This window comes from Haemorhous mexicanus, chromosome 31, assembly GCF_027477595.1.
Source record: "Haemorhous mexicanus isolate bHaeMex1 chromosome 31, bHaeMex1.pri, whole genome shotgun sequence".
Lineage (NCBI taxonomy): Eukaryota > Metazoa > Chordata > Aves > Passeriformes > Fringillidae > Haemorhous > Haemorhous mexicanus.
In genome coordinates, this window is record NC_082371.1 from 1,031,811 (window position 1) to 1,054,427 (window position 22,617).

The 22,617-nt window shown below is 51.6% G+C and overlaps 2 protein-coding genes across 14 annotated transcripts in view; both read right to left on the reverse strand.

Moving 5' to 3' along the window:
• Window positions 1-56: 56 nt before the first annotated feature.
• HAX1 (HCLS1 associated protein X-1) lies at window positions 57-1,883 on the reverse strand. Of its 4 annotated transcripts, none has more exons than XM_059871306.1 (8): window positions 1,733-1,883; window positions 1,381-1,589; window positions 1,158-1,300; window positions 987-1,032; window positions 753-868; window positions 508-658; window positions 323-434; window positions 57-190 (listed from the first exon to the last, which is right to left on the reverse strand). In XM_059871306.1, coding segments are annotated over exons 1-8 (831 nt in total). In that variant the 5' UTR covers window positions 1,786-1,883; the 3' UTR covers window positions 57-189. The 4 variants fall into 4 exon arrangements, with proteins under 4 accessions (XP_059727289.1, XP_059727287.1, XP_059727288.1 ...); XM_059871304.1 differs by having other exon boundaries at window positions 292-434; XM_059871305.1 differs by having other exon boundaries at window positions 279-434.
• Window positions 1,884-3,318: 1,435 nt separating this feature from the next.
• Window positions 3,319-22,617, reverse strand: part of UBAP2L (ubiquitin associated protein 2 like) — a 29,866-nt gene continuing 10,567 nt past the window's right edge. For 2 of the 10 annotated variants that reach the window (XM_059871290.1, XM_059871291.1), the window contains exons 9-29: window positions 21,338-21,412; window positions 18,018-18,070; window positions 16,485-16,570; window positions 15,877-16,048; window positions 14,814-15,015; window positions 13,357-13,634; window positions 12,901-13,073; window positions 12,024-12,213; window positions 11,379-11,433; window positions 10,745-10,919; window positions 10,477-10,549; window positions 9,656-9,851; window positions 9,462-9,550; window positions 8,775-8,828; window positions 8,106-8,187; window positions 6,772-6,989; window positions 6,578-6,683; window positions 5,378-5,445; window positions 4,889-5,086; window positions 4,383-4,433; window positions 3,319-3,927 (exon numbers count right to left, since the gene is read on the reverse strand). In XM_059871290.1, coding sequence (XP_059727273.1) covers window positions 3,832-3,927; window positions 4,383-4,433; window positions 4,889-5,086; window positions 5,378-5,445; window positions 6,578-6,683; window positions 6,772-6,989; window positions 8,106-8,187; window positions 8,775-8,828; window positions 9,462-9,550; window positions 9,656-9,851; window positions 10,477-10,549; window positions 10,745-10,919; window positions 11,379-11,433; window positions 12,024-12,213; window positions 12,901-13,073; window positions 13,357-13,634; window positions 14,814-15,015; window positions 15,877-16,048; window positions 16,485-16,570; window positions 18,018-18,070; window positions 21,338-21,412 — 2,690 coding nt within the window. In that variant the 3' untranslated portion in view covers window positions 3,319-3,831. The remainder of the gene's footprint in view (window positions 3,928-4,382; window positions 4,434-4,888; window positions 5,087-5,377; window positions 5,446-6,577; window positions 6,684-6,771; window positions 6,990-8,105; window positions 8,188-8,774; window positions 8,829-9,461; window positions 9,551-9,655; window positions 9,852-10,476; window positions 10,550-10,744; window positions 10,920-11,378; window positions 11,434-12,023; window positions 12,214-12,900; window positions 13,074-13,356; window positions 13,635-14,813; window positions 15,016-15,876; window positions 16,049-16,484; window positions 16,571-18,017; window positions 18,071-21,337; window positions 21,413-22,617) is intronic. The other 8 variants (XM_059871292.1, XM_059871294.1, XM_059871293.1 and 5 more) reach the window with 8 other exon arrangements.

Sequence of the window (22,617 nt, forward strand, 5' to 3'; positions counted from 1 at the left end):
GGAATCTGCCTCCAAACACATGACATTCCAGTCTGAAGGAGCATGGACAGTCACTGTTTAGCATAAATAGACTTTATTGCTCTGTACACACATACACTTGACCCCCACAGGGCTCCCTGTGACTCTGCAGTGCTGCAGAAGGTGGACAGCCTCCAGCCCAGGCACCACTTCCCAGCAAGATCTGACCCATCTACAACAAAAACAGGTGGTGAGAAGAGGCTGCTGCCCACTGCCTGCTCGGACAGGCCTGACAAGCCCAGGGTCCTGCCAGCCTGCACCTGTCACACATACAGGCTGCTCAATCAGGACTGGACACAGCTACCAGTTTGAGAACCAGCGTCGGAGGAAGCTGCCCAGCACAGATGAGGGGCCCAGGTTGGCAGCGGGAAGCTCTTCTTGCTGTGGCCACATGCCAGCAAACTGTGCCAGCTCCCCTGGGAGGGCAGAGAGAACTCCCTCAGTGGGGCCCCCATCCACTCTTTGCATCCTCCCCAGAGCCCCACTCACGGTCATCCATGTTGAGCACCTCCTCCCGGTAGTCCTTGCTCTGCCCATGCTCCTTGGTGGTGGTGATGAAGGCCTGGTCCCCCCTGCGGCGTGTCACCGTGGTCTCCCGGTGGCCCTGGCTGTCCTGCACAGTGTGGCGCTCCTCCACCCCCTGTGCACAGCACCAAGCCCTAAGAGACTCCCCAGGCACGGGGACGGTGTCCCCAGGCCTCCCACAGCCCTGCTGCACCTGCAGGGACACTCACCCCGTCAGGGAGAGTCACTTTGGTGACAGAGACGCTCTGGAAGTAAGAGTGGGACCTAGGTTCGTTGGGTCTCAGGATGGTCCCCAGCCCAGCGGAGGAGACCTGGGAGTCCAGGTCTGGGGGGAGAGGTAAGGTGGTGGCCACAGCGTGGGGACACACCCCGGAGGCTGTGGCAGCACAGGCGGCTGGAGCAGGAAGGGCAGAGGCCCCTCAGCCCTTGCTCCCAGCACCCACCTTGGTCTTCCTTGAGGCCCGGAGGAGCTCGGTGAGCATCTTCCAGCTGCAAGACAAAGCCACACACCACTGACGGCAGTGATGGGAAGCCAAGTGCGACACTGGGGCAGCACCGCACCAGCACAGAGCAGGCTACCGCTGCGGGAGGCAGAGCCCAGACTCCTCACCCACCCCTAAGAAGGGTCTCCATGGCCGGGCCAGATCGCCGGAGCTCCCTGGGGCCGCGCTGGCAGGGGGACTCTCCGGGTGCTTCAGCATCGAGTCCCGCAGCCGTCGCCCTGCGCTGCCTTCACCGGGGCCGGGCAGGGCGGGCTCTGGGCAGCACAAGGGCGTCGGTCAGGCCGAGGGGCTCTGAGCGGCCCCGAGAATCTCGCTCAGCCCTTCCCGTACCCACCGAAAGGCTGCTGGGGCTCGGCCCAGAACCCCCCCAGGACGCCAAGGAGCTCGCCCATGTCCCGGAATAGCTCCTCGAAGGCGCCGCGGGAGGAGCCAGGGCTGAAGCCGAAGCCGAAGTCCTGGGGGGGCTGCGACATGGACGGGCCACCATCCTCTTCCTCCTCCTCCTCGTCCCACGCCGCGCCGCCAAACATCGGGTCCCGGGGTCTGCGGGACCGGAGCAGTGAGAGACCCGGACAGCCCGGAGCAGGCGGAGGAGGGCCGGGGCCGGTGGGGCAACGGGCGGTTGAGAGAGGGACAGGTGCGGGCGAGGCTGGGGGCACCCAGGGGACGGGCGGGGTCCCGGTCACCTGCACCGTCCCGGGAACCCGAAGAAGCCGCGGAACACGTCGTAGAAGCTCATCCCGCTACGGGTCCCTCCGCGTCCCGCTACCCCGTCCGGCCCGGGTCGGGCTGCCGCCAAGCGCCGCGACCGTAAAGCGCCGCCGGCTGTCGCGAGGCGCTGCGGCAGCGCGGCCGCCCCGTGCCGCCCCCGGTCCCCGAAAGCCGCACGGGCCGCAGCCGCCCCGCTGTGACCGGCCCGGGCCCCCCGGAGCCGCACGGGCCGCAGCCGCCCCGCTGTGACCGGCCCGGGCCCCCCGGAGCCGCACGGGCCGCAGCCGCCCCGCTGTGACCGGCCCGGGCCCCCCGGAGCCGCACGGGCCGCAGCCGCCCCGCTGTGACCGGCCCGGGCCCCCCGGAGCCGCACGGGCCGCAGCCGCCCCGCTGTGACCGGCCCGGGCCCCCCGGAGCCGCACGGGCCGCAGCCGCCCCGCTGTGACCGGCCCGGGCCCCCCGGAGCCGCACGGGCCGCAGCCGCCCCGCTGTGACCGGCCCGGGCCCCCCAGAGCCGCACGGGCCGCAGCCGCCCCGCTGTGACCGGCCCGGGCCCGCGGCCCCGTGCTGTTCGCACGGGGCTACCCCGGGAGTGCCCCGGGCCCTCGGTGAGGGCGGTGCGGGCTGGCGGGGTGCCGGGCCTCAGCCCCTGCTCTCCCCCAGCCGAGCTCCAGAGCCCCTCCCAACCCCGCCGCTCCCTCTCAGCCCCACGCGGCCCAGGAAGGCTCCCGCTGTGTCCCGGCCCCTGACCTGGCAGTGCAGAGGCTGAGGGGAAGCGCGGCGGGCACTGCAGGGCCAGGCACTGCTGCCAGTGTCTCACTGCCCTCCCCGGTGACTGTGAGCACCCTGCCGGCCTGCCCCGTGAGCTCGCAGGGATAAGGGGCTGGTGAGAGCAGCCCTGGACCCCCAAAGGGAGGACCAGCAGCACCAGAGCAGTGGGGACACAAGGCAGAGCTCAGTAGGAAGCAGAAATGAAGGGTGAGGGTCTCAGAGAAAGGAGGGCATTATCCCTGTGCTGCCATCTTGCTGCCCAGCACTGCAGCTGGGAAAAGGAAAAACCCACAAAAGGAGGGGACAAAAACACCAGCAAGAATCTGGGGAGGGGTGGGGGAAGCACTGCCCCCACCACCCAGGGCCACCCAACCCCCTGCACCAAAAATAGGGAACGAGGCTGAGAAGGTGGAAAAAATACACACATCACTTTGTGATCTTTATTCTCTTCAGTAAATCCCCGCTCGGGGCTGCAGCTGAAGGGATCAGGTGGAACTGAAAAATACAAGATCTGGACTGCATAGAAAAAAAACCAAAAATAATACCCCAAAAAACCAAACCAAACCAAACCAAACAAAACCCCACAAAACAAAACAGAAAAAAAAAAGGAAAAAAAAAAAGAAAATAAAAAAATCCCCAACCCAAAAGCAGAAGATACTTACAGCGTGCAAGCAGGGCAGGACCTGCACTCTGGGCCCGTGAGGATGGAGGGACGCAGATGGAAAACATAAAATACCAGGGGGGACCCCTCGGTGGGGTGGGGGAGAAATGAGAGAACTAGAGGACAGCATGGGGTTTTTGTTTTTATATACAAGACACATTTATCCATTAAATTTAGAACACGGTACAAAAAAAAACACTTCAACTAATTAATCTTACAATGCTGCTCATATCAATTACTGGTCTTAATCCTAATAATAAGGGGGTTTGCTGTAGGCGACTCGCAGCTTCCACTCCTTTGGATCTGAGAGATTCTGGGGCAGCTGGATGGGAGAGGGGATAGAAAGGAGTAAAAACCAAAAAAGGCCCCTACGGCAAACGGTTCAGATCTGAATGTGGAGAGAGAGAGAGAAAAAAAAAAAAGGGAAAAAAAAGAAAAAATACAAATTCTATATTACATACAACAGGAAAGTGGCTGAAGACAGACAACGCAGAGGTGCCTGCGGCCTGCCCTGCAGGGCCCTGCTGGGGCTGGGGGCCCGGGCGCTCCCCGCCGCAGGGCTCTCTCCTCCCTGGGGTCCTTCCTCATCATCGGGGGCACTGGGATTCTCTTCCGGAAGCGAGTGGTGCCGAGGGCCCGGCCTCAGTTGGCGCCCCAGCTGTAGCTGTTGTAGGCAGACTTGTTGGCCTGGGATTTCTGGGGGATGGAGCTGCCTTGGCTGCGCTGCCCGGAGCCACTCTGCGGGAAAGGGCAGAGGAGAGGGTGGTGAGTGCAGGGGAAGCAGCTCCAGCCTGCCCTATGGGGTAACACTGGCACGCCCAGGCCCCTGACCAGGTGCTCTGGGCAGCTGCCGATGCACCTGGGCCCAGCTCAGCTCCCTGGCACTGGGGCAGCCTCCAGCACCTCGCAGCTGTGCCCCAGCCCCTCCCTCGGCTGCACACCTTGCTCCAGGCCAGCAGCACACAGGGCTGTGGGCAGCAGGGAGATAGGAGACGGGGAAGGGTCGGTGTGGCTTGTGTCTGCACGCGACTGTATGTGTGTGTGTGTCTGTGTGTGCACATACTTCCTGAGAGCCTCTCTCCTCGCCTCACAGGGCCATGGGGGAGAAGGAAGGGGCTACGTGATCCTGGGGAGCCTTAGAGGTGAGGGCAGAGCCCATAGCAAGTGCAATGCATTTTCAGAGAGTTCATTACCTGATCTTCCTGCTGGCGTTGGCAGCACAGTATCATCTGCAAATATGGAAGCTGTTGCAGTACCAGGATATGTAAAATAAAGGGACAAACTATAACAATAGAAATCCACGGTTAGACCTGAAAGCTCCTGCAGGGTCGTGGCTATGGCGAGGAACCCCTTTGGTGCTGGCCTGCGGAGCTGCCCCTCTGAGGATGGGGGAGGTCGGGGTGCCCCAGATGTGCCTGCATGAGGGAGCACTACCTGGCCATACCAGGTGCAGCCCGGCAGCAGGGGGGTTGTGCTGAGTACCCACCCTGGCAAAGCACACCCCAGGCCTTCCTTCTCACCTCATCATCCTCCTACCAGCCCTGTGTGTATGTGCAGGTGTGAGCATATGCCTGTCGCTGCATGTGTCCGCCGCACAGCATGAGGGAGGGGGGGACAGAGGGACCAGGGAAGTCAAGGAGAAGCAAGAGCCCTAGGAGATAGCCCAGCAAGGGGCTGAGGTGCCAGGGGCACTGCTTACCTGCCCATCCTGCTGCAGGTGGTGGTGGAGAATCTGCGAGTGAGGCTGCTGATGCGGGGTCAGGATGTGCATGAAGGGGGTGGGGGGGTATGCCGCCGCAGTCGCAGGGTTGATGGGGCCGCCGCTGCCCAGCGCCGAAGGCAGGTTGAAGGAGGCTGCTGGGGTTCCAGTGTGAAATCCCTGCTTCTCGAAGGATTGCTAAGGAGGAGATGCCAACGGCAGAATAAGGGCAGGGAGCCAGGCTGGCAGCGTGCCCCTCCCTATCTCTACACGTCACAGGCCCACAGTCAGCCTGTGGTACAGAGAACAGATAAAAGTCTCTTCCCATGGCTCTTTCTGGGCTTGGAATTGCTGTGAGCTGGGAAAGGTCAAGCATTTCCCTTCTCCCTGGCTGTGTGATCCAAGGGGAAGAGACCTCATTGCCCAGAGAGGCTGTCTCAGAGCTTGGCTTCTCCGCCCCAGCAATGCAGGAAGCACACAGACACTGACCTGAGTTTTGGAGTAGACAGAGCCCGAGATGTCTGGCACACCTGTATTACTGGATGTCACAGATACACCTGGGGAGAAGGGAGAGGTGGGTGTTAGGCAGCAGCCAGTGGGTCAGTAGGAGCTGCTTGCTGCTAACACCGGCAGCATCTGGTGGAGAGCTCCAGCGGTCAGCGAAGATCTGCAGACAGACTGGCCTCGGCAGCCAGGCCCTGGCATGACCACATGCAAAGCACCCATATAAGTTATTTTGCTCTGGACACACACAGTTTCAAAATGCCCCCAGAAACCAGCTGAAGGGCTGGCTGCCACCCAGAGAAACACAAGGGAAACAGCAGGTGTGAGGAGAGCTGGAGAACACAATGGACAGACAGGGAAACAAACCCACAGCATGTGGCACAGCAGCAAAAACAGCCCAAAAGCTCCTCTGGTGTAAAACAGGCAATTGCATGTAAAGGCAACTCAGCTGTAGGCTGGGATGGCTGGTGCAGTGACTGACAACACAAGTTCCATGGGGTGTTGGCTGTCCATAAAAGAGGGTGACCCAGAGGACACCTCAGCCATCATTTAATGCCTGGAAAAAGTGCTGAAATGAAAGCAGTTTGAAGGACTCAGCACCAGGTGACCTGGGACAAAGCTGAAACATTTTCTCAAAGAGAAAATACTATCTTGAAGGGCTCTAATGCAGTGAAAAAAGTGACAATAGGAACTTAAAAGACTGGTAGAGGGAGCCAAATGCAGCCCTGTGTAAGTCAGCCAGACATCAACCAAGTACCAAGACAGGCAGCAGGTTCATGACCTTCCTACATCTTTTAACCGAGGACACTTCCCTAGAAAGTGTCTGCCAAACACTGGTGGGAAACAAATTCAAATCCAGAACTGCTCTTCTGGTAATCACATACAGGCAGATAATAAACCAACAAACCAAACCATTCAGCAGCTTAAGCTTCTGATAGTAGTTCAAGTCCCAGGCAGCTGATTGTGAGGCACAGAGGAGGGCAAGAAGTGGTCTGTAACCCCCAAACCTGCTCCAGACCTGGATGCAGAACAATCCTGGGCCTTTCTAAGGATAATCAATCTCCTTGGGAGTGGCAGGCCTGGAATTTTTCTCTATTACTGCTGTAAGAGAGCAGTCCCTATCACAGGCAGTAAGACTAGGAGCAAGCCCTGCTGCTGTGGGAAGTGCTCTTGTGGGTCTCTTACCAGTGCTGTACCCATGAGAGCCATAGCCACTGGGCTGCTGGAAAGGGGTTGCTGATGCATTGACGCTGACATTCACACCATGCTGCTTGGAAGAGGTAGGAGCAACCTACAAAACAGAGAGGATCAGAGTGAGAAGAGGCTTTGCTGTGCCACCCTTCTGCCCAAATGGTACACCTTATCTCTGGGGAACTCACAGGGAACACGGCGGGCCCGTACTGGAAGGTGCTGGGGAGCCCTGGTACCCCTGTGTAGTATGGCAGACTGGTGTAACTGTAGCCAGGAGGCAGCGCAGGGTTCAGGAACGTCTGCTGTGTGGTGTGGTGGGTCTGGGTCTGGCTCTGCTGAGGCTGAGCCAGCGTGGTTGCAGGAGCAGGGGAAGAGGCATCACCACGGCCAAATTTTGTTAAATCACCTGAAATAGAGGAGTGAGAGTGAAGAACTGATGTTAGATCCTGGCCTGTTTCAACTCAGCCCAAAGGTGATCCAGTCTTTTGATAAACAGTGACTTCAGTCACACCCCCCTCCCCCCCCACCTCCTGCCAGTGCCAAGGACTGTGGTCCTCAGACTTTTGCACACTGATAAGGTGAAGCTATTAATTGCTCCTTGGCCCTAACAGGACTACAGAGGCAAAGGGACGCCACAGTAGCAAAGCCCACAATCTGGCACTGGATAAACCTGCTAGCAGAGCCTGATGCCAGAGCTGTCCCTCTCCATGCTCCACCAGCAGGACTGAACACAACCCAGATCCTTGCCAGGGCTGTGCAGGGCTTGGCTGCAGGGCTGGGGGAAGCTCCCTGTTCTGATCTTGATGAGCGCTCCCCTGGCTCATCCATGCAAACACTCTCCTATTCAGAGCTTACACAGAGCTCTGAGCTTTCAGCCTCAGCTGGGCAAAAACACTTCCACACAAACCAGTTCCTGCCAAAGCTGAGAAGCAGTGCCAGAAAAAGAGTGAACCTCCAAGTGCAACAATTCCTACAGCATGTGAAAGCTCAGCAGAGTCACTGCCCAGTGCAGTCTGGAAGTGCATTAATGCACTTACCAAGGTCAGTGTGGGGTCATACACCCACTGGGTGCTTGGCTTGAGTTTGACAGGTCCCAAATTTCTCACCTGCTTTCTCCATGAGACTATCCCATATAAAAAAATTAACTTCTCCATATTTTGTGTTTCTTTCTTTTTTTACTCTCAGTGCTTGAGAAGCACTGCTTACCACCTGCCTCACAACCACCTGGAAAGCAGTCCCCCAGTTGTAGGCCCTGAAGAATCTTCCAGCCCTTCCTCACTCCCTTTCCAACTGCCCCATTAAGTCCTACTTTGCACACCTCTTCCCAGTATCAGGCCTTGACACAACCAGATGCTCAAAAGGAAAGAAATAATTTAGCTGTGAGAAGCATGCTCCAAACCAAAAGCAGTGCAGGAGGCACAGTGCAGGTGCAGAGGTAGCTCCAGTGGACAAAGCCACAGGACACTAGCAGAAGCAGCACAAACCCTGATGGGATGGGAATTAGAGCCGTCTTTTTCCCTACCAGAGTATGGATTGCTGCTCAGGCTGCCATCTCTTCCAGTCAGTGGTGTGGTGGGTGTAGGGAATGGGATGCTGTAGTAATCCTGATGAATGAAAACAAAGGAAGACATTTTATCAGCTCTGTCCAAAGTGCAAAGCAGTATATTTGGGAGAGAGGAATTTCTATAACGTAGCTGCAAAATATGTCTGAGAATTGCAGTCCAACCAGCCACATCAGGCTGATCATAACCTACAGCAGCCCCAGGTTTTTGTAGCATGTACCATCCCCCTCATCTGGCTATTAGAAGAACCAGATAAGGTCTACTGGTATGCAGCTCTTTAACTGGCTGGACTTTCCCCCCCTCTTCACAATAAAATGGACATGTCCTGTTGCTAAATAAAGCCCATTCTCATCAGGTATTTAGTCACTGGCTCTGTCATGGATCAGAGGTGAATCTCTATAATAGCCCTGCTGTTGTAACTCGTGCTCCTTGGCTCCACGAGGAACACTGCTGCATGAGCAGCTCGTGCTGGCAACTCCCCACGTGAAAGGAGCAACTGATTAACCCCTCACTGCTGCTACAGAGGTGCATCCACTCAGCACCCCATTTTGCCAGCTCCTCAGCTGACTTGTCTCTACCCAAGCAGCACCAGTGGAAGTGGCATGTCCTTGTCATTCTGCAGTACTCACCAACGGGAATCTCGTCTGGAGCATTTGCAAGTCATCATATCCATACACCTGTGGCTAGAAAAAGAGCCAGAGATGACACTGGGGACATGGAAGACATAAGGACTCCCAATTTTAGATTAAACATTTAGATAAACACGAGAGAAAGACATAAGTAACCAATCAGCAGCCACATGAGCCACCAGGTGCAGGCAGCCAGAGCCTTGACACAGGCTGATGCTGCCACAAGTTCCTGTGAGTTGCTCAAAGGAAAGTGCTCCAGACCATAAAGCCACGCAACAGTTTTTCTCTGGAAATCATCCCAAAACTGAAATCTATCCTCACCTTTAGGAGAGGATGTGACAACACACCCCTAGACTTTGTGGCTGTTGCTACCCTTGCCCTGACTGCCCTTTGTCACACCATATTTTTAACACAGCTCTGTGCTTCCATACACTGTCCTCTGCCCAAGGGCTCTTAAAAGACTGGAGAGGCTGCAGAGAACAGGCACGTAGACTCTGCCCTGGGGTGATCACAACACACATTTACCCTCACCGGCACATGGAAAACATGGAAAAAACAGCAGGTCCAAACTCTGCCTGTCCAAGGCAGTCTTGCTGGGCTATGTCACAGTTTTTAGTTTCCCCACTATAGTCTACATCCCTCCCTGCTGCACAGGGAGCTGGGACACCACTGCAAAGTTCCACTCACCGGGTAGGCATGTAGCAACCCTGGAGCCATGATATATGGATTAGGCAACAACGGTGGGACTCCAGGAGGGAGATTGGGAGGAGCTTTTCCTGAAAGACAGGAGAAAGGAGAAGTTCCACAGTGAAGCAAACAGCAGAAGCCTGCTTTCTTAGCCCTCACACCCTTCTCTGGTCCAGCAGTAGCCAGGACAGTACCTGATGTGGTTGCAACAGAGCTGCGAGTCGAGGCCGTCACTGTGGAGTTGCTGCTGAGGCTGAGGCCCAGGCTGCTGACACTGCTGAGGCTGGATGAAACGCTGACAACTGGTGGGGCAGCTGACACCGTGCTGGAGGAGGTGGAGAAAGTACTGGCAGAAGAATGGAGGCTTGCTTCACTCTCCACACTTGTGTGCTAGGGAAGGAAGGGAGGAGAGTCAGGGGATCAGGCTGATGGAACCAAGTGCACAGGTACCACAAGACATTCGCTATGCTGAACATCATGCACCCCTGTCTGCATCTGGATATTTCTGCAGTGAGCCTGGCTTAAGTCCTAAGTCCTGACAGCAGCCAATCCCTAATGCTTACAAACCTCTCTCATGTTTCCATCCCAACACATCTGTCTGAGGAGCAGAGCAGGGCTTGACACCACATTTGCAGCAGGGTGATTTATTCTGCTGCAAAAGCCAATACCCAGGAACTGTACTGCAAGAGCTCCAGAAGTAGAGATATTTGGTACCATTGCATGTCAGTTTGCTCTGACATGTGGCTGTGACTCTGCAGCACCTTCAGGGGCTACGACAGGCTCAAAAGAAGGTACTGCTCAGTCAGAAACAGGCACGGTGTCAACAGCCTTGAGCCACAGGTGTACAGATAGTGTTTGACATGTCATCTCTCTCCACAACATCCAGACTCCAGCAGGACAGCCAGCAGCCTGGCAGTTCCTGCCACAACTGCAGCCCCAAGGTCAGGCACCCCAGCAGACCCCCCCAAGCTGAGTAGAAACGGGACACACAGTGAGAGATCATACCCAGACTCACCAGAAGGGTTGAAGTTGATGTTCGCCCAGAGGATGTGGATGAGGACAGACTGTTCTGCTGGGTGGGTAATGCACTGACAAGAAGAGAAATAAAACGTTGTCAGACCAAGGTGAGAAAGTCAACATCAGTAGCACCATCCCATTTCCCATCTGCTTGAATGGGGTGAGTCATCTTAGTCTTCCTCACTGCATGAGATGGACCCTGATGTCTGCTATAGATTCCTGCTTCTAGTTCTGCTTCTTCAGAAATCCACCCCCCACTCCCACACCTGCTGAGCTGGGCAGTGGTTGTACTGGGGAGCTCCTCGCTGTGGCTCAGGCTGCTCAGAGCTGTTGAGTGTTGGCTGGCTGTTGTCAGCAAGGACGATGCAGACACCCCGTCGTTGAGAGGGGCAATACTGGGAGCAGAGGGGGAGTCGGATTTCACCGCAGGGCCCGTAGCACCTGAGAACAAAAGCTTTGTGTTAAGGGCAGCTACTGGCAACTTCCAGAGGGTAACACAAGGGCAAGGATCAGCAAGTTCTCAGCTAGAGGAGCCGGGAGATTTGGGGCTTCCCCCAGTGCTGCCAAACAGTTATATACTTATGATTGAGTTCTATGTCATACTTTACCCCATCACTACCACTGGCTCTGCAAAGAGCTTCAAGACCTACAGATGAAGTGCTTTCCACACACAAAGCAGAGTAAGTTATTGTCATAGGTGACCCTTCAAGGATCTCAAGGATCAGCACAAAGCTGAATGTTTTGAGGCAAACAAATAATCTGAATGGCAGGAATTAGACCAGTAAGGAAAGGACTTGCTATTAGCACAGATAAAACTTCTCATTCAAAGCAGAGAACATGAGCACAAGAGATACAGGACACCCAAGGACACCCGGGACACTGTATTGGCAAGACTCTTACCTTCAACAGCCTGTGTGGTTTGTAATGGCGTGGGTTGTACAGAACTGAAACCATTCTGAAGAAGAAGAGAAAAAAGAAGTACTGGGCATTATAGCTACACATTTCCAGAGGCAGAGCTAGTGTCACATCTCTCTCACACTCCCATGCAAAGTTATGAAAAGGTCCTGCCACCAGCATGTGTCAGCAGACTGTGTTTGGGTCAGTCCCAAGGTCTAGCCCCATGTCAGCATGGTCCCCAAGTGTATATGAGAGAAATCAGTGCAAGAAGTTTCTCTGCTGCTGGTAGTTAGACTGCCTCAACACTCTCAATCCAAGTTCATTAGCCAAACCTGACGTTACTGAACTGGTGTGCAACATGCAAGGACCAAATCCATAACACAAAACAAAATTCTTTGTCTGCATGCCCCTCTAGCAGGGTAACTGTACAGGATACAACATATGCCCTGCAATCACCTTGACTGCTGTTAACCCCAGTGGTCCAGGCACAAAACACAGCAGCCACAAGAGAGCTCTCATTAGAGCCCACGAGCCACACAGTGAGGCTGAAGGATCACAGAATCCTTTGATAAGCCATTCAGCTTTCCCCAAGACACTTCACATGTGAGGCTCACCCAGCACAATGGGTGAGCAAAGCTGTTCTCTTACCTTAGCCTGGGTCAGATCCTTCTGGGGCGAAGAGGAGATAGAATTTGGGTATCGCCTCGTCTGGGTGGATCTCTGTTCGTACAGTGGTCCCTGAGCGCTGTTCTGGGAGGTAAATGTTGCTGTCTGTATTGTGCCACTCTGGTAACCAGACTCCTGGCTTTGATTGGACGAAATTGTGGATGAAGATTCACTACAAAAGGAAAAAAAAAAGTGTTCCTCCATTTTCCTCTGAAACAGCCCTGCTGTAAGCTGCTGGCCCAGACTGGGCTCTTCACTTCAAATACTCAAGATAAAAAGCCCCAAGCATCAGTATAAAGGCACCACATGAAGCAGCCAAACCAAGAAACATGCCCAGAAAGCAGGGCTAGCCCAGCCATGGACATCCAGCTGCAGCCTTGCCTCACACACTGCTGTGCCTTAGGCAACACTGCATGAGCTGCCACCACTCAGGTCCCAATACTCAAGGGACTGGCCAGTTACTGAGGGTCAGCCCAACAGCAGACAAACACACCATCACTGAAGATACTCCTACCCCACTGTGTCTTAGTTTGCCAAGGCAAAAAGAAGGACAAAGCACTCAGAATCTGTTCACTAGAGACATGAAGCAGTTGTGCTGGGGATTCCCCATCTGTGTTTTCAACAACACAGTTTAAGGGTAGCAGAAAAACTGTTTTCTGTACAAGTACCACAGGCCAAAGAGCCACAGAGCTGCCCGATGAGTCTGCTGGCAACTTGTGCTTTGCTGTTGCATACATTGTCCCCCCTTTGTGACCAAAGCAGTCAGAAAGGGTCTACTAGTATGCATGACAACTCAAGTCCACAGGATCAGGCAACTTCCCAAGCTTCCTGCTTGGATTCACAGGCTCCTGGTCCTCACCTGGCTGAGCTGGTGTAGAGGCTGCTCTGAGACTGGCTAACGGCGGCACTGGTTGTGGGCGTCGATTCATATTCAGCAAGAACAGGCTCTGAACCAAACTGTAACGCCCCAAACTGCAGGTTTAGCCCTGAGATATCTGAGGAGCCAGGCATTTCCACTGCAAGTGCAGGAATCTGCAAGGGAGGAACAATAGCACGGGTCAATCATTCCCAGGGATTAGCCCAGAGAATGACTTTATTACCCTCGTTTCTTGGCACACAATGGCAGTTATAGGCTTGCAGCCCCTGAATTACACTGTAATGTAATTCAGGCAGGCACACAACTCCATCACCTCCACAAACACACAGTGCTGACAACAGGAAGGCCAAGCCCAGACCTTCCCTTGGCCAGCCCAAATGGCTGTTTCTGCAGCTCTAACACAACTCGATTGTCTCCTTCCCCACCACTGGTCTGCACCTTTGATGTTAACGATGCTTTTTTCTTTTGCTGCTTGAGCTTCTGCTGTGCTGGCTGGGGACTTGAGGACTGGTTGTCCGAGGAGCCTGGAGACATCTGGGGAACTGGATTGGTTTTGCTGGGCAGAGGTGAGGATGGAGGCGCCGGTGTGGTTGTGGAGGCAGTCACCACAGGCTGCTTCTCCTGCATGAACACTTCTATCATGGTTGAAGTAGATGTGAAGCCCTGACGCTTGGTGAAGGGACTATGCACAGAAGACTCTGTTGGGTTCTTGAGATCTATGGGAGAAGACAGAGGTGAGTTAGCTGGGTTTGTTTCCTTAAAAAAAAAAAAATCAAATTCTGACACCAAGAAAAATAAATCCTTTTCCTCTATGTTTCATCCTGAAGCTTGTTAGAGAGCAGAGAACTTAAGCATCTCTGCTCCCAGCCTCACGCTCTCATGATCATCAATGCCAAGCCTTTTTAAGCCCTTCTTCCCTCAATTGGTTCCACCATCCCTACAGGACAAAGTCAGCTTGCACGGCAGAAGTCCTCCATTCTCCAAGCAAAGCTGGGCTCGAGAGTCCCTCGTGTGGAGACACTTCGTATCAGAGTCCTGCAGGCCACTTCCTTCCCATCTCTGTTAACAGTCCTGCATTCCATTGCCACACCCTTCTCCTGCAGGGACTAGGTATCTCCAAGCAACATCACTGCTTGGGGCTGCCTACCCTCAGGTTTTTGCACCACCTTCCTCCTCTCACTAAGCCTTTCCACAGTTTATTCAAAATCAACTCCTATTCTCTGTGACTCTCCTCTGAGGCTTCTTGTCTGAGAAGATCGGAAGCTGCCAACACTGACAGTCACTAGGACAGGGCTCAATTTTTCTTCAGCTTAGATTTGAACCAGAGCCATTTCCCTATAAAAAGCACAAGCTGAAGGAAATTACACTAGTGAAACACTCAACCACAGCAAAACTCAGCTTCTCATCTGACAAGAGCCTCTCAAATCCCTGTTTATTCCCTCATGCCAGCCCAGGGATAGAGTTACTTCTTGGCATTTAACAGCAAAGCCCCTTAAAATTCCCTTAAAAGATAACAGGAGTTCAGCAGGAAGAAGACACTGACAAGAGCTCATATTTGGGAGCTATTCTCCAGAGATGCTCTTTCAGAACTTTTTCTGGCACAGCCTTACACCGGAAGTAGTTCTGCACACTCTGAGAGGTTCAGGAACATCAGATCTCTGGCCCTGAAACTGTCTGGAATGACAGATTCAACTGCTTCAAGTATAAAAGGAACAGGGAGAGACTCACACACACTATTACATTTTAGTCTCACCCACAGCTCTCTTTAATTTTTACAGGTCAGCTAAACTGGTTGTGAACTTGTGAACAGATCCTCTGCTGAATCCCTCCCAGCATGCCCCTGCAGTTCTGGGGAACACATTACCTCCCCTCTGGGAGCTGCTGCTCCTCCTTACCGTACTGCACCAGAGACGAGGTCTGTGTGGTGGATGCCATGTCCCAGGAAGCAGCAGTGGTGTTCCCAGCAGGCTGGGTGTGCTGAGCTGCCAGCTGAGCCAGTGCCTGGGCTGTCTTGAACTGCTCCAGGAACTGTGACCCTGTGGTACTGCTGCCTTTGGCCTCCCCGACATCTCCAAACCCTTTCCCCAACATGCTCACCTGCAATTACAGCAAGGAGAAAAAGTCAATGTCTGCCATGGCTTGGAACTTGGCTCAGAGGACAGGCACATCTCTGAACATCATCCCAAATGCACTGTATCCTGCTGCTTCTCACTGGTGCCTCACTCAACACTCTGGAGCTCCAAATGCACACACACTGCTGGCAGGAAGGGCTCCTGTTTCTTTCCCAGCCTTCACCATGTGTGAACACAGATATGCTCATCCCTTGCCCAACCCATGCCATGGTGTGTTGTCACAGGGGGTTACAAAGGAAGTTAACAGAGAAGATCTTAAAAAACATACTGAATTATTCTCATACATTCAGTTGCTCTAAAAGAAAACCATCAGGAGATCTTGGCTTTATAGTTAATGTGGTTGTGAAAATCTTTCCTCAACTATCTCACCATTAAGTAAACAATTTTTCTTTTTGCTTTAGTTACACAAAGCAGCATCTGCCCAAGCCTATGCAGATCCCTGACTCTGACTCAATGTCTCCTTCCTTCTCCTGTCAATGGGTGCCAGCATTCCATCCCACACTAGTCCCCAACCAGTTCTGTTTCTCAAACTGTTGGAATTGCAAGCCCTGGACCAAAAGAGCTTTTCCTTTCCTTTAAGCAGGAATGAAGCATGTGTTGCAAATCTGACAAGGGCAGCAGGGGAGGAATTATCACAATTATTTCAAATTGAGCAATGAACTTCAGGCCACTGCTTTTAAAGCAGGCTAGCAAATTATTTCACTCTACCAGCCCCAAGCAGCAAGCATCCGGACTGTATTTCCTATATTACCCAAACAGACACAACAACAGGGCATAAAAGCAACCTCAGCCAAACACCCACTGGCAGAGACCAGCATTTCCTTACCATGCTGTGGTGAGAGAAGGAGTTTCCAGAGGCGGGCTGGGATAGAGCACTCTGTTTAGAATTGCTGAACACCAGTGGCTGCGCCAGGGAAGGAGTCTGGGATGACTCCAGGTTTGTTGACTCGTTCTCCATAGAAGAGGGTGTCTTTCCTAGCAGGACTGCGAGATCAATTCTGGGTAGACAAAAACCCACTGAGATTACCAAAGCTCCCACTTCCATGAGAACAGTATTCCACCTTGAGCCTCACGGCTTTTACTTTACAAATTGAAGGAATCTAAAGAGTACAACTTCCAGCAGCAGCCTCAAAAAGACAGACTGATCAAGCTAGACCCTGCATGACCTTTGATTTTAAATAATCTTAAAATTACATTAATTTAACACAGAAAAATGCCCCCAAACCTGAAGAACCAGCAACAGAGCCTAGGAAAATTCTAATCCAGGATTAGGACCCAATAACTCCTAAGTCAACTCTTCCATTTAAATCCACCCCACCTCATTCAGAGCTGCTGCATTTTAGCTAGCTAGAAAGGTTTAACTGAAGATGGCAAATTGCTCCAAGACTCATGTGCCACTTTTCCCAGGTAAACAGCATCACCATGGGCTCTCACCTTTGTCCAGCTGTGATTGTCACGTTCTCGGCAGGCAGAGGCACTGAAGACACATTGGAGGCTGTGAAGATCTTTGTCTCTGACAGCTGAAAGATAAAAAAGGAAAAAAGAATCCAAAAGTGAGAACAGCACCTCATAACAGTCCCTATGACACAAAGCACATGAATGTTTGGGACAAACAGCCACAGAAAAACTCAAAATTCAAGTGCTTAGACTGAAACATCTCTAGCATTTGGCTCCCTTCAGAGTCAGCTTCTATTTCATTTGTTTCTCTCAGGCAAGTGCACAAATCTTCTGCCAGTGGAAAAGAAAAAAAGCCTCTCAAATGCTTCTACAAATTTCCCATAGTCCATAAATCCCCTAGAGCTGCCCCTAGGACTCTGGGCTGTTGCTCTGAGTCAATGGCATGCAGCACAGACCTGCAAAAGCCCCAGCATAGGAAGTGTAGGCACTGGTAGCAAAGAGAAACTTTGGATCCATAGCTAAGCTTCCAGTGATCTGGGCTCACTTGGATGATCTGACCAAGAGATCAACAATGAAGGGAAAATAGCATTGCTCAAAATCTGGTGGAGGTTAGTGATGACCTGTGAAACATGGCCTGAAACATGTCTGAACATGAACAGCTTCTATTCCAGACTGAGGAGCTGCTACAAACTGAAATGCCAGAGTTTAAGAAGTAAATGCAGAACTCCTGGGAGCACCTCAAACACACTGCGGGTAAGAAAGGCTCTCAGAAGCTCCCTTCTAGTAGAGACCTGACTGAACAAAGAAAAGCTGCTCATATCTCCAAACACAGCAGCAGTGCTTCCCCAGGTAGTGCCTGGCAAACAAATGCTTGCTGTACTTGCCCATTCTGTCAGCTGAGCCAAAACGAGCACACAAAACTAACAATCACACTAAAATGCCCAACCCTGCTCCAATCTGCAAGAACAGAAGTCCCTCCTTGATTCAGAGAGGGATTGAAGCCCATTTCAGAAGAAACTTACAGATAGGTATTAAGAGAAGGTGCTAACAATGTCCACTCTCTCCTGAAGGAGATGAGGTAGAGAACGTAAGGTGGTGAGACACACCAAAGAGCATGTCAGAAGGTAAAGTCAAGAACTTCTTTTCCATTCAAATCACAAGGACCAGCAGAGGCACATGATGTGCATGAAACCATGAAACTGCTGTTGCTGTGATCAAAGGCAAACCTTCCCCAACTGCAACACCCCCAGAGGAGTGGAGCAAGAGTCCTGTGTGCAGTCAGGCCAGTTTTTGGAAGAATTCCATCTTGCAGTTACAGGAAATGAGAGGACCAGCCTCAATGCCCCAGGAGATTTCCTCCTGTCTTGGGCCCTTATGACAAGCTCTAGAACATCTCCTGCAGAAGATGCAACAACTACTTATTCATCATAGCTCCCAGGGCTGGGAGCCTGCCTGGGGCTCTGTCCACAGTTTGGGGAAGATGGGCTTTGAGCTCCCCTGGCAGCTCTGTGTGTACAGACAGGACAGCAGCCAGCTGGCACAGAGGAGATGGGTTCAGAAAATACCTACATCTTCATTCCAGTCCTCCGTGCCCCATTCTTCTGTCGCTGCCCTCCATGCACCTATAAGGACAACAACAGGTACAGAAGTTATGCATGCATCAAAGCTCTATGTCCAACAGCTGGGGGAGCACTGGGGAGCTTTGCAGGCAGCCAGGAGGATTTCTATTTGCCAATCAGACAAGCTAAATCAGTCAACCTCAACCCAGGCTTTACAGTCAAGGTACCGTGATGGGATCCCCTCTGCCTTGCTGGCGCAGGCTGGGATGAAAAAGAGGGACTGCCAGGCTGGCAGACAGGGCAACACACATCTTCCCAACACCCAAAAGGGAAGCTGAGCTCTGCAAGGAAGCCCCAGCATTGTCCCCAGCCTCCCTGCCTGTGCCATTTTCCTGGCTCCCCCTTGTACTGCAGTAGCTGGGGTAACACTGTAGCTGCAGTGTTACCCCAGCAGCTCCTCCCTCGTGGGCTTCCTGCCAGCTCTGGCACAGGATCTCACCATCCAGGTAAACCTTAAGTTTCTATAAAACTTAAGAATAACTGAGCCATTCCCATGGTTCATCTTCCACCCCACAAAAAAACAACAAAAAAAAAATCTTGAAACCTCAGCACTCCAGAACCTCCTGTGCTCAGGCAAATGGGATTCAGAAAAGAAAATTTATGGAACTAAGCAATTCCTGCCTTTTCTGTGACCAGTTTCAGAGATGCGCTCAAAGTGTGCAGCTTGAAGTACCAGGGAGGAAAGAAGGAAACCTCAGCTGCAATCCAACACAGCACAATTTAGGTGAGCAAAAACTTACCAGAAAATAAAGAGCTTTGCCTGGCTGCATTTTCAACTTGTTCCAATCTTTACTTCATCACAGTTTAATCACTGTACTTTGAATATTATATGTCAGTTTCAGATTCCATTTAACAACTAAAATTTGGTTTGGGAAGAGAACAGGAGCTTTCACATCCCCAAAAACCTCAGAGCATAAAGCCAGTCCCATTTTGTGCAGCTTGTTTTCAGTCCACACAAACCAGATCAAGAAAATCTGAGAGCACCAGCAGGGTTAACCCTGAAGACACTTACTGGATGGAACAAGCTGGTATCAGCCCTTTTACAGCATAAAACAAAGCATGTGGGGATGGAGAACATTCTGAGCTCTTCTGCAGGACACAGATCTCCCCATAAAGAACTTCACTTGTGTATTTAAACAACCACTTGTCTAGACTTGGGGGATCTAGTGCATGAACTAAGTATCAGTGAATTATTCTTTTTCATTGCTTTTTTTGTCTTACTTGATGAATTGAGCCAATTGAAGAAGTCTCCCAGGATTTACTGTTTTATATATTCAAGTTTGAAATACAGATATTAATACAACAATATTTGTCAGAGTGCCAGAAGTCTTAAGGCACACTGCCCCTTCCTTCACAGCCAGAACCATCAACACATTCAATGCAAAACTCATCTGCAGTTTAGAAACCTGAATTCCCACAATCCTTAGAGTTTTGGTGCCCTCACAGCAGTAGTGGGAAGGTTGCTTTCCAAATTTTCATGGATCAGAAAAGTCATTCTAGCCCAAGGCTGACCCAAGAGGTGAAGGAGGAGCTGGATGTACCTGCAGCTGGCCCAGAGAGCAGGAAGACAGGAGAGCTGCCCCAAGAGTTTGTGCATGCAGGAACATAGCATGGGGCTCTTAAGTCTTGTTTGTTTGGGGAAAATAAGAAGAAAAGCAGCACTAAAAGCAGAAGGAAACCCTGCAGATGAAGAACAGCCATTGACAGGGCTTTCCCAGCAAGTCTACTCCTCAAATACCAGAAACTGACTCAGCATGGATCGAGGGGGCAGATGGAGAATCAAAGACCTGTGATGTGTTCACCAGGAGCACTCCAGAAAGCTCCCAACTAGCACAGCACAGGAAGCTTTGTTAAAGAGACCAACTGTATCACTCTCCATCAAGCTGTTCTGAAGGGGAAAGCTGCAACACAAGCAGTACCCTGAGATTTCTAACACCATTTCAGAAGGGTGGTCTGAACAGCAAACCTTCCTCTCTGCTTTCAGAAAGCACTTCAAAAAGCTGCTGGTCTTTAAGCTCCTCAAACCAAGAAAAAGAGGAAAAAATAAAATAAAGCCAATAACATGCGCAAATACGAATGTGGTGAAGGAAAAAAAATCCCATTGTGTCTCCAAATTTTTCAAATCCCTCCCCAAACCCACTCTCTCTTCATTTTAAACTGGGGGATAACCACCCAGCTTGCTCCTCCCACAGCCCAGCAGGCAGGACTGGATCCAGGCTTGTCACCCTGCACTTGGAAGGCAACACACCCAAAGGCCCCCACTCCGCACCTCGAAGGAATGCTAATCCAAACAAAGCCAAAGGGCAGCAAAATCACAATGGCAGTGCTGGAGCAGATGGCCTTGTGCTGCCTGTGGAAGTTAAAGATTAATCCAAAATGCTCCAACACAGCAGAAGCTCTCCATGTGTCTGCCTGCTTTCAGGCCCTTGCACGAGAGACTCCTGAGCCTCAACACTTCTCCTCCTGCCCTGACCTTCAAGAGGCAAGTGGCAAGTTCTTCTGGAAGGTCCCTTGGCCTCAACTTCAAAACCTCAGGTTAGATGGAGGAGACAAACAAGATGTTGGCCTGCTTATGGACACAATGGAATCCTGCAGATGTGAGCAAACTGCATCCCCTCATGGGTGTCTCTTGGCCCCCTAAGGATGATGGTACAGGAGCAGGAAATCAAGTGGCAGGCACAGAGCAGCTTTGCCATCAAGCACCCCTGTCATCTCCAAATCCACCACCATCTTCAACTGCAGGGAGGTGAAGAGGAGCAGCCAGGCAGGCTGAGCATGCCAGAGCAGCCTTTGGGCACTGCTCACCCAGCAGCAGCAGCCAAAGCAGAGGCAAAGCACAGAGAGAGCACAGCCAGAGCAGCTGCCCTGGCAGCAGGGGTGTGACCCTGAGCAGAAACAGCAGGGAGGCCAGAGGAATGGCACAGGGACAACAGCAAGTCACAGCCTTGGACATGTGAGACACAGGGAGTATGACTGAGCTGCCTCACACTTCCTGCCCTCAGGTGGGGCACTCTGTCACCAGCACTGGGGACACAGAGCTGCTCTGGGCATCCAATGGCTGAAGTTAAAATTTGCATAATCCAGAGGAATTGCTGTTAGCTTCTCCCAATTTACATTCAAGGTGTCAACGTTAGTAAAAGCACAGTCAGAACACAGTCAAATATTAATTAAAATGAACAAATTAAGAGAAAGAAGAATGACATATCCACAGATATTTCAGATTTTTAAAAAATAGCTATAAAGTAAAGGTATCCGGGGCAGTTAGTGCACCTGGATGTATCGTACCAGGAGCAGTGTCAAATTTTCGGGGATAATTTGACCCCTCACCCCCAATGAAATCAAGTCCTGAAACAAAAAAAAAAAGAAAAGAAAGACAACCAGTGAAATTTTGACTCAAAAAAGTGTAGGTGAGTTTCATTGCCCCCATGTACACCAGTCACATTGTACCTGTGGATATTATTAATTTAAAGAGATGCCTGTGGCTACTAAATTGAAAACAAAACAACCACACACAACACAGGTGACCAGTGGTGTTGCACAATAAACTTGACAGCTGTGTTGTAGTACTAGAACAAATCTGAGTTGTTCCTCAGAAAAATCTTCAGTTCTCCCCCTAACCACACTCTAACCCAGTTCATTCCACAATTCCACAAAACACCAACACAGGGAAATGAAAACCATTTAAACAGAAGCCTGTTCCCACTAGACAGTTAAACTTCCAGCACATAGAGTTGTGTCCACTCCCTCTGGTATTTAAAACCCCCTCTCAGCTGCCAAGAAGATGATCACTCTGTCTGCTGGTGTTTCACAAGAACACCCTCCTTCCACAATAGCTGTTTTCTGAAGAAAACAGAAAGAACAAAACCCAAACAAAACCCATGAAAACACAAAGGAACCACCCCTCTCCCTGACACCAAGAGTATGCAGTAAAAGGTATCCCCCAGATAATGGGACTTTATTTCTCTCTTTCCAAACCTATCAGTTTTTCAGCAAAACCAAGAAGTATGGAAGGGGTCTAAAGCAACATTAACACAGGTGTGGATGCTTCTTATACCCAAGACATGGTATTTACTTAAATACTCAGTGATTGTGGAAAAATAGTTTGACTCCGCAGTGGTGCCAAATTGCTCCATAAAAAAAGACAATAAAACCACCAATGAGCCCTGCCTTCCTCCCCTCCATCCCACCCCAAAAAAGGCCATTTACAGTCAAGGAAGGTGACTGTCCCATTCTCACACTGCAAAATCTGAGCTCACCTGTGTCTCAATATTGTGCATACATGAAACAAAACAAAGAGCACCAGTTTTTCAATGCAGGAGAGCATGCAGTGGGCAGCTGGGTGCTCAGAATCACCCAGCAAACATGTTTGCTTCAAACAGGGAAGGAAGCAGAATTGCTTTCAGCTTGTTTCTGTAACAAAGTCCTATCCTCACCATGGTGAGCAAGATAACCATAAAAGAAAGAATGCTCTCAGTACCAAAATGAGGAGCAATACACCTGACTCCGAGTAATTCTCTGGAGGATGCACCAAACACTTGGAGATCTTGGAT

Coding starts and splice junctions, on each gene's coding strand:
- HAX1 (XM_059871304.1), bottom strand. CDS start 1,785: ATGAGCTTCTACGACGTGTTCCGCGGCTTCTTCGGGTTCCCGGGACGG. Junction 1,590..1,732: donor GGGTTCCCGGGACGGTGCAG/GTGACCGGGACC, acceptor CCGGTCCCGCAG/ACCCCGGGACCCGATGTTTG. Junction 435..507: donor GGTGCTCAACATGGATGACC/GTGAGTGGGGCT, acceptor CTGCCCTCCCAG/GGGAGCTGGCACAGTTTGCT.